The sequence below is a fragment of the Syngnathoides biaculeatus genome, chromosome 10 (genome assembly GCF_019802595.1).
Source record: "Syngnathoides biaculeatus isolate LvHL_M chromosome 10, ASM1980259v1, whole genome shotgun sequence".
Classification (NCBI taxonomy): Eukaryota; Metazoa; Chordata; class Actinopteri; order Syngnathiformes; family Syngnathidae; genus Syngnathoides; species Syngnathoides biaculeatus.
Window position 1 is genome coordinate 20,851,900 of NC_084649.1, and position 10,692 is coordinate 20,862,591.

Genomic DNA, 10,692 nt, shown 5'->3' on the forward strand with positions numbered 1-10,692 from the left:
AAAAATATGATCTTGAAAAAAATGATTTAAGAATGTATTCAATACATTTGAATAAACTTAAACATAGATGCAGATGGAAAGAAAATGTGGTAGTAAAACAACGACGTCATCGCGGTGCCCTCAGCGGGTTGCCATGGCAGCACTGACGTCAAAGCCCCTGCCGGGATGGTCGGAAACCCCTGACCGTCGTCGCTATGGATACTGGGTAGGAGGGGGCTGAGAGGAAGCGGAAGTGTCAGCGCAGGCGGAAGTGGTTCTGCCCTGAATCCCTTGACTGAATAGCGAGAGGAGGACGCCGAAGCTCGAGCCACAAAGCCTCATCGGTCACGCCACCAAATCGCGAACTCTCCTAGCTGACAAACGTGAGTCGACGCCATCATTGTTCCTCGCAGCTTCTCGGTTCGGTGCGACCCCCGAATTGCGGTTAGGGCCTGGCGGCAAGCAAGCGTTTATTTAGGCCGAGATCCGCAGGGGCTGTGTCCGGGCAAATATCGCAGCGGCGCCGGATACGGCTTGGCCGCGGTCCCGCTACAGCTACGCGCTTTCGTCCCCGCGCCCGATTGGGCGGTTTTCACTCGACGTTCGGGGATGGAGGGTGTCGCTTGACGTTCTAGGGCCGATTTTTTTTTTTTTTTTTCCCCCGCACAGCTTAGCCTCGCTGGCGCGTCGCATAGGTGTTGGCGTTCGTTCGGTTTCGCGTGTCGACGGAAGACAACATAGAAGCTTGCGCTCTGGCTGGTGGCGTAATCTATCCGTTCCGTGCTCGTGTAGCCCCGCCATGGCGTGGGCTATAACACACCCTCATTTCCCTGGAGTACCCCCGCCCCCCTCCCCCATCGCCCACCACCGCCCTGCTCCCCTTTCTCCGCGATTGTGCTTGCGGATTTGAGTAGGCTTCATTTCAACCGTAAAATATCCCACGGAAACCCCCCACGGCGGGGATGCGCGTCGCCGATATGTCTGATTTAATAATAATAAAAAAGGCGGCCTGCTGGAGTGGCTCGGCTCCCGCGGAACGAGCATCGGGGCTAGCGTGCTCGGCTAGCCTCCATCTTAAAATTCCACAGGGCAACGAGGGCGGAACTGCTAGCAGGCCGCGGCGAGGAACGCGTCCCCTGCGGGCGCAGTCTGCAGCCGCCGCGACGATTTTACATCCTCGGGCGACGGTTTTAGCCTGTTGTGTGGCAGAGTGCCGTGGAATGAAGCCGTGAAAGTCGGCAGTCTTCCCCGCAACTCGCCTAGCTTGGCCGCTAGCTGAGCGCGGTGGCTGGCTAGCCAAATCAGAACTTGGGTCGTTTGGAGCGAGGCCTCTTTCTAAAGAGCTGCCGGCATATTTTAATGCCTATAAAAAGACGGGGTTTTTTTGTGCCTTGGTGACTAAAACGGTTCAGATTGCATTCATTTTATTGGCGTGTAACTGACTAAACCCTCAATTTAAGCGAGATGCATAGATTGTTCAGAAATTTGAGAATATTTAATGACAGGCGCAAATTCTGAGCATTTGCTTGGACGTTTTCAATTACATTTTTCTAAATAATTGTCAAATTGTAGTTGTTGATTTATCAATCAACAAAATAGTTGTTGCTTGATCAATTGTGGTCTCCTGATTGATGACCAATAAAGATGATTCTAATTATCGAGTATGTTAACGGGACATGAGGAATTTGTCTCCGGTAGTTGGAGCTGCCAAAGTATGATATACACATTGAGTCGATTGACAGAGATTTTTTTTAAACTCACAATTAAGCAAAAAAAAAGATGCAGCAAATTTTTCTAAACAATTCCCAATGTGTAGTTGTTGATTTATCAACAAAATAGTTGTTGCTTAATCAGTTGTTCTCCTGATTGAACAATATTTAATGATTGATGACTAATCAACATAATTCTGAATATCAAGTATGTAAACGGCACATGAGGAATTTGTCTCCAGTAGTTGGATCTGCCTAAAGTACGACTTAAATGTTGAGGCCATGGACAGGGATTTTTTTTTTTTAACTCAGAATTATGCAAAAGATGCAGTCTTCTAGCATTTAGAGCACTTAGAATCCCCATTAGGGCGATAGTCCAGTGCAATGACAATCCTGCACAGGGTGTTAAGACTTTAAGGAATGTACGTAGTGACTAGTCGTGCAATAGTCTGGGATAAGGCGTACCAAAAAAAAATTGTGGTTCCGATTTCTCGACCGGCCATAACATTTTTACAGCGAGTAATAAGTACGTCAGGGGCGTGGTTCTCCACGGCCACATGCGCATTCGCGGTGCACCCCCGCGCAGCTGCGGAAGCAGAGTTAAGTCGGGTGTTTGACAGCAGCCGGCGACAGCGTGGCCGTGCGCCACTAACTCGTGCGCGGCGCTGCACGTCGTTGCGCCCGGATTACGTCGTGCATTTAAGTCTTTGTTTTTCACGCCACTTGCGTTCATGCGCAGCAGCTAGCCTAAGCGCCTTGCCCCATCTTGAAGCGTTACGGCGCAATATCAAGTCAGGTTACGGTTTCATGTTTTGCCATGTCTCATTTTGGACCAAGTCTTTTTTTTTGCCTTGTGATTTTTGGACCGTCGCCCTGTTGGACCGCCTTCCCGTGTATGTCCTCTGCCTGGCAATAAACCTTCGTAAAATCCACGCTTCCGTCAAGGCTTCCTGCGTCCGGGTCCTACCCTCCGCCTCGTTCGTGACAAAAATCAAGTTTTATTTATCATCTCCGCTCACATTCCGTTGTTTCGCAACGCGAGACGCCATCATGAATTTTGATGCCGTTATGCATGAGAGACCGTGAATTGACGAGAAAATGATGGCACCCTGTGCTGGAGACGGAGTACAAATATTTTGTTTAAAATGTAGGAAATCAGAACCACATTTTTTTTGGGGGGGGGGGTGTAATTGTGCAAATGTTGCAGATCCTCCTTGGTCGATTGTGCAAGTGGTGCAGATGCTGACTTTGGAATTCATTGTTAGGAGACACTTGAACATAAAATCATCAGCATTTCAGCCTCTTGACTGTAAATATTGTCAACTGTGGAAGGCAGAAGAGTTATCATTTTGAATGAATGTGAGATTTGGAGTCATTTTCTGACCTGTTATGGACTAAACTGAATCCCTATCAGATGTTTTTATCCGCATGTGACTTTGACAAAGTGTTTTTTTTTTTTTAATCTGATAAATTGAAAAATAATGGATAGTATGATGTCAAAATCATTGTTGTAACTGTCCAGCACAAAACGGTGAAAGACGCGTCAGTCAGGAGATGACAAGCGTCTCTGTTGAGCCTGTGCTGCGAGGTGTGACGATAACAACGGCACTTCCTGTTGGGGAGGGGGGCAATGCGCAAAGTGTAGCTCGTGCCTCACACACTCCGGAGGGATCCCTCGTTTCAACGGGCCAGGAGCCGCCGTGTCGTCATTGGCGACGCCCGGAAACTGCAGAAGGATGATGGCGACTTGCTTAACTTGTTCCCGTGTACAACCTTTGACCTCAATATACACCACCAGAGGGGAGTACATTTCGAACATGCCTGCAGATTTGTACATTGGGATCAAGATTTCGAGTGAAAGCGTCATACTGGAGTTATTTTAAGAGAGACTTAATATTTTCAGGAAAAAAAATAAAACACCTGCTTGAAGTTGCAAAATCTTCAAGTCAAGTCTTACATTGGTGGGGTTTTAACATTTATTTTTGGGGAAACGTTCGAAAAGTAAAGAAAATCTGCCAAAGGAAACTAGGAAGATGTATGCTAGTAAAATGAAATTACTAGGTAAGATTTTTTTTTTTTCCCCCCGATCTATGGCTGTCACGGACTTTTTTTTTTTTTCCCCCTGATTAATTGGATACGTGTCAAAAAAGTGTTGATTTGTTGTTTTCAAAAGTAAAAGCTGATGTTGATCTTTTTTGATTGATTGCAAAGATAACGAATGGGTCAGTTTCCACGGCAGAAATGAGAAATGATTCACTGTTGAGAGGCGGAAATGCTGAGGAGTCCATTTGCAATTCAACCACAAATGATCGAAATAGAAGCTGATAAATTTGATAATTATTTTTGCATCACTGCTGCACTGTAAAACTTCGCCGGCTGCACCCTCACTCTAAAGCTTTCGGTTTCAAAATGACTTCAACTATTGCGACCCACTTTTCGCGATGACCCAAAGGCGGCTGCGGACAGATTTTTGACGAAGGAAAATACCTGACGTTGTCGCAAGCGGCAGCTTCGTGCTGGATCGTGCCCGCCCCCGCCTTGATGCGTGCGTTGTCTTTGGCAGCCGCAAGATGGACAGGTCCGAAGAGGTGCAGAAAGCTAAGATGGCCGAGCAGGCCGAGCGCTACGACGACATGGCGGCTGCCATGAAGCTGGTGACTGAGCAGAACAAGGACCTAACCAACGAGGAGCGCAACCTGCTGTCCGTGGCCTACAAGAACGTGGTACGGCGCCCGCCACATTGCCCGGGGTGTCGCGCCGCTGCTGCCGTACGGCACCGTCTTGACTTCTTTTCGCCGGCAGGTGGGAGCCCGCCGCTCGTCCTGGCGCGTCATCTCCAGCATTGAGCAGAAGACTGAGGGCAACGAGAAGAAGCACCAGATGGCTCGCGACTACCGCCTCAAGATCGAGAAGGAGCTCCAGGAGATCTGCCTTGATGTGTTGGTATGTTAAAAAAAGAAAAAAGTTGTGATGTTGGGCTTTGGGGCAAAATTCCAGAATTTGCTAAAAAAGGCAGACATACATATATGAAAACAGTTTGAAACTGAACAGATTTCTGACACTCACCTGCACTTCTTATTGGCTGTTCGATTGTGATGTCAGCACCTGCCCTTATTATTTTGCAGAAATACAAACCTTACTGCACCAAGTTCTACTCATACGGTCGGCGCGTCACCAACGCGTAACAAACATGACCGTGATGTCACTTTTGAACATACAAGTCGCAGCCGCTTTCAAGAAATAAATCCACAAATCCAACACTTGTCCAGCATATGTGTACAGGAGCGAGAAAAGAGCAATGTTTAGCTTGATTTTACACAACTCCAGTACTATAATACTTTGCGCCAGATACAATAAGTGATTGTGAGTTTGCAGATGTTCCCTGCAATGTAACCAATTATAAGTTACTTTGTTGTGTGCTTGTTGCTATGGATATTATCACACGAAAAAGGAATGAATTCTTTTGACGTACTATTGTGCTGCTCGTGTCTCCTTTCAGAAACTCCTAGATGATTTCCTCATCCCCAACGCGAAGCCGGCAGAGAGCAAAGTGTTCTACCTCAAAATGAAAGGAGACTACTACAGATACCTGTCGGAGGTGGCGGCCGGCGACGATAAGAAGGGTGAGGTTTTCCCCCGGGGCGGCAGTCTGCGCCCCTGGCAAGATGTCGTCCCGTGACTTGTGGCGCTCGCGAGATAATGTCATGTTGTATGATGGCGACAAGATTTCCCAAAAAAGTGCCGAGTCCGATTGGAACGGCCGCTTCGAACCGAGGACGGAGCGGCAACATTTTTTAGAAACTCTGACAATGGAAGTCGTGGAGATGTGGAATTCTTTTGTGGGGATGGGGGGAAAAAAAGCACCTGTCGGGAATATTTTTGTGATATAGCCTATGAAAAAGAATCTGTTAAAGGCTTTGAAATTTCGGGTTAAACGCTCCCGACTTTTTTCCTTTCCCCGTTTTGTTTAATCTGCTACTCAGGAAATCGCTTCTCTGATTGGTTTACGAGTTTGAGTTAAAAATAATCCAACAATAAGCGCATATGGGCTGAAATTCCAAAGGCTTCTGTGTTAAAATTTACTTGGCCTAATATCTCAACTAGAACTTTATTATTGAGAAGGCGTCATGTACTTTAGTCATCAGTTGTTGTTTTTCCCTTCATGTTTTTGTTCTCTCTGAATTTAATAGCGCTTTGGGAGCGTGTCCCAATCCCCCCGTTTACAAAGTTTACTGCGACTTGCTACTTGTCACAAAATAATTTCCGGTAGTAAAATGGCCATTTGTCACAGAATGGCTACAAAATGAAATCATTTGTCGACTTCCATGAATTTTGGTAAAGTTCGTGCCAAAATTTCTAGTTATGTTACAAATGTCCTAGAACAAATGGACCTAAACGACCAAGATAACTTTCATTATTCTGAAAAATAGATTGTGGCGTGTGGACCCAAGAGAAACGCTTAGTATGCCATCACAGACTGTGACTAAAACAAATCACCGTAACTCCTGGCCTAAAGAGCGCACCTGATTATAAGGCTCACCCAGTACATTTGTAAAGGAAATACCATTTGGTACATACATAGGCCCCAGCTGTGTAAAAACCCCAAGTGCCCACATTGAAACCCACATTGAAAAATGAGATGTTTACAAAGAAACACGATACACAGAGAGTTTAACGCTAGTGCCACGCTAACAGGGATGGTTGAAGGGAAGAAAAAAACACTAGTAAAAAAAAAATCAGACACACGGTAGTAACATGCTAGCGCAATGCTAATAAGGCTGGAGCGGTAAAAGTCACTTCCTCGGCACATATATTCCACCGGTCTCTTACTTTTTTCGCCGGCGCGCCCCCTTGTGGCCGTTAAAATAAGTGCACAAATTAGCCGCATCACCGCAAAAACCGCAGCGTTGGAAGCATTGGGGGGGGGGGGGTCGCGGCTCATAGGGCGGAAATTACGGTAATCACGAGAGATTATTTTTGCTGTGTACGCGTCAAGTGGCGCATTGGGGCGCGTGGGCCAACATGTATCGGGTCACGTGATGCAATGCATGAGTTTAATGAGGCCTTTAGGCCCACTTCTTAATCCAAATCTAACTAAATCCACAAAAAAATTCTAAATATTGGGCCCAATTTATTTGGAAGCTGGCGTGAGGAGAGATGTCCACAAGTTATGGTGATGTTTGGGATATTAAGCGACGATCTTTTTCCTCTATCATGGGGTTGACACTGAGATAGAAACGTTTTCCAGGACAAATATTTGGAAAACTTAATAAAAAATGGTTTTGAGCCGCTTTAGCAGCACATCAATAGTGCGTACATACTGTGGGTAGAAGGGTTTCGTCGTAACGTCATAACAGCCCTCTGAGGGGTAAAAATCCCAATGCGACGAGCGAGGATAATGAATTTGAGAAGAGTTATAGGACATCTTCCAGAATTAAGATATCACCCCCACCGTGTTTGTCTTCAAGACACCGTGAGCAACTCGCAGAACGCGTACCAGTCCGCGTTTGAAATCAGCAAGACGGACATGCAGTCTACACATCCCATCCGACTCGGCCTGGCTCTCAACTTCTCCGTCTTTTACTACGAGATCCTCAACTCGCCGGACCAGGCCTGTTCTCTGGCCAAGCAGGTACCCGCCGCATGCGCGGCCATAACTGCAGCTGCGACACGCTGATTTCTACCTCCCTCCCCTGGCAGGCTTTCGACGAGGCCATCGCCGAGCTCGACAGCTTGAACGAGGAATCGTACAAAGACAGCACGCTGATCATGCAGCTACTAAGGGACAACCTGACTGTGAGTCGTCACTCTCACACTCACAAGCTTAGAAGAAAATCCGTTACTCGTTTTGATAAAGTTTGATCTCTGGTAACGATTATCACTAAGACTGCGGGTGGGAGTAGTGTACGTAAAGTAATAAAAATGACAATTCGATAAGCAGCCCACCCGTAAAGGATATTGAAGTGAAGAAAAGTGAAATACAGCCAGATATTAAAAAGGTAAGTAAGTAGAACAGAGAAATTAGATGTTTTTAAAAGATTACACACTTGAAAAAAGTTAAACTGTTGAATACATTTCATTAAGTAAATAAACAGTGGTGATTGCCAAGTTTAAAAATGTTTGTGTATGCATGATTAAAGTCAGAAGTTTACATAATGTGCAAAAACTTTTTTTTTTGTCTCACTGTCTGAAATCAAATCAGACTAACCCTCTCCCGTTTCAGTTCAGTCAGCTTCACCATTTAATTTTAAATGCCACAATCATGACAATTTCTTTAAAAATGTAATTTTCTTCTAGCACAAAAAGTACTATGTAAGAAGCCCGATTATGTCATGGCTTTGGTAGCTCCTGACAGGTTAACTGACGGCAACTCTGCTTCCTTGTTTGAAGTCATGGGAAAATCAAGAAATAGGCCAGGAAATCAGAGGGGGGGGGAAATCATGGAGCTCCACAAGTCTGGCTCATCCTTGGGTGCAATTTCCACATGCTTGAATGTGCCACATTTATCTGTTCAAACAATGACACGCAAGTATAAATATGGGAACGTCCACCCCGTCACACTGTTCAGGAAGGAGGAACAGTGTCCGTGTCCCTGAGAGCAATCAAAATCTGGGAATCACCCTGAGAATAAAAGCTAAAGACCTTGTGACGATGCTGGATGAAGCAGGACAGGAAGTGTCAATATTCACAGTGAACGAATCCTGCACCGTCATTGGCTGAAAGGGCCACTCGCCGAGAATGAAGCCATTACTCAAAAACAAAATGAACACTACAGTTTGCAAAAATAATACATCAAGACAAAGATCTTAACTTCTCGACCATACCAAGTGCGAAGCACGTTGTACGGATGTTTTGCTGCGGCAGGAACTGGAGCTCTTCATAAAATGGACGGCATCATGAAGAAATAACATTAAATTGAGATAGTAAGGTAACATCTGGAGGAACCAGCCAGGAAGCAAAATCCTGGGTGCAAATGGGTCTTCCAAATGATGATGACACTGCCAAAACAGTTCGACCTAGAAGAAATTCTTGAAATTTTAAATGAATTTTGGTGATCCCGACTGACTGGAAACGGGAGAGGTTTAGTCTGATTTGGCTTCAGACAGTGAGACCAAAAAAAACCCTGAAATGTTTATGCTCAACGTATGTCAACTTCTAGGTTCAAGCGCGATTAACGGCGACAAAATCTAACCCAAAAAAAAAAGTGAATATAGTTGTCAGTGTACCTATTCAAGTGTCCATGGGAGCTCGTACATGGGGCGGGAAGTGACTGACTGCCAACTTCCTGTTTCCTTCTCAGCTGTGGACATCAGAAAACCAGGGTGACGAGGTGGAGGCCGGCGAGGGCGAGAACTAGTACAGTGCACCCAACACCCCCAACCAATACCTTTGCCATCCAACCCCCGCTCTTCCTCCTCTTGTCTTCATGCACACAAATGTTCATTCCTTCTTCTTCTTCTGTGTAAGAGGCAGCAGCATGCCCCCCTTCCCCCCGAACCTGGCACTCCACAAGCTCCTTTAGAACCTTCTGGCCCGTCCTGTCTCCCTAGGAGGTTTTTTTTTTTTTTTCTTCTTTTAAAATCTATCACCATTTTCTTCCTACTTCCTTCTTCCTCCTCAACTTCCTATCGGCTTGTTAGTCCTGCCCACTGGCTGCTTTTATTCCACTTTAATCCCAACAACAAGAAGACAAGGTTATTAAACTGTTTATTTTCAACAACAATGCTCACGCCTTCTCTTTTTTTTTTTTTTTTCCCCCACTTGCACTCATCATGCTTGTTTGCTTTTAGACTCAAGAGGGTGCCAGACACCCAACAAAACACCCAAGTTCTGTTCTACACCAAACATACCAACTACAGCATTTTGGGTACTAAAACATCAAGACTCTAAAAGTTGAAGACAAAAAAACCATCACAATCCTAGACTTTACCGGAGCTCTTTAAAGTTTCCAGGAATAAAATAACCTGCCCACAAGAGGATTTAGGAATAAAAATACACCAAAAGTTAAGAACAAACAAAAAAAAAAAAAAAAATAACCCAAAGGCTCTACAAACATAACAGACCCTTAAGGTTTAGGAACATAAAGGATCAGATCTCAGAGGTTCCGGCAACTCTACAAAAGTTTCAGGAACTAAAATATGAGACTATCAAGGTTTGGGAAATTTCAAAAGACCCTGAAAGTTTTGGGGGGCAGGGGGATTCAGAATTTCAGATATTATTTCACGGATTTACATCTCAATGTTCAACTCAGGACAGAGCATGTTTTGTTTGAAGCCACCTGCTTTTTAAATGAGCAAAAACTGCCTTTTAGATTCATTCCATAAACAGTGCTTGTGTTTTAGATCTCACCAATGAAAACTCCATTTGCTGTTAAGCAAATATGAAAACCAGAGAACTATGGGAGAAAGGCAAAACATTTTGAACCTGAGAGAAGAGGGGCAAAATCAAAGAAATTGCACAATTATTGGGCAGAGCAAGAAAATACCGCTGTATTGGGGAACACACATCGAACGGGGTCTAGCAAATGTTTCTTAGAACAGTTGATTTTGTGAGAACTGAAGAAAGACCCTTTGGGGGCCCCATAGCTCAGTGGTTAAAGCATTGGTTTGGTCAACCAGCGGTCGTGAGTTTGTTTGTCACTGGGGCCTCCACTCCCCAAGAGGGCGTGTGTCAGGATGGGCACCCGGTGTAAAAACTGTGCCAAACAAATTTGAGCGGTCATCTGAGATGACACTGTGGCGACCCCTAACAGGACAAGCCGAAAGTGAGTGAAGAAAGAACCGAAGACTACACTCAGTGACATGGCAGGGAAGGTGTCACAATACTTCTATAGGCCATGCCACAAGATGCAAAGCACTCATCAGCAAAAAGAATCTGAAGTTCAGATTGGATTTTCATCCATCCATTATCTAACGCTTTTCCGGGTCAGGTCGCAGGGGAAGTAGCTTCAGCAGGGATACCCAGATTTCCCTTTCCCCAGCCACTTCCGGAGGGATCCCGAGGC

The 10,692-nt window shown here is 45.3% G+C and overlaps 1 protein-coding gene across 1 annotated transcript; it reads left to right on the forward strand.

The window, feature by feature from the left end:
* The first annotated feature begins 201 nt into the window (after positions 1–201).
* Positions 202–9,801, forward strand: LOC133507065 (14-3-3 protein beta/alpha-1-like). The gene is made up of 7 exons (XM_061831642.1): positions 202–362; positions 4,252–4,411; positions 4,491–4,631; positions 5,188–5,311; positions 7,157–7,320; positions 7,389–7,484; positions 8,989–9,801. The coding sequence occupies exons 2-7, from the start codon at positions 4,259–4,261 to the stop codon at positions 9,043–9,045; spliced, it is 735 nt and encodes a 244-aa protein (XP_061687626.1). The 5' UTR covers positions 202–362; positions 4,252–4,258; the 3' UTR covers positions 9,046–9,801.
* The last annotated feature ends 891 nt before the right edge of the window (positions 9,802–10,692 follow it).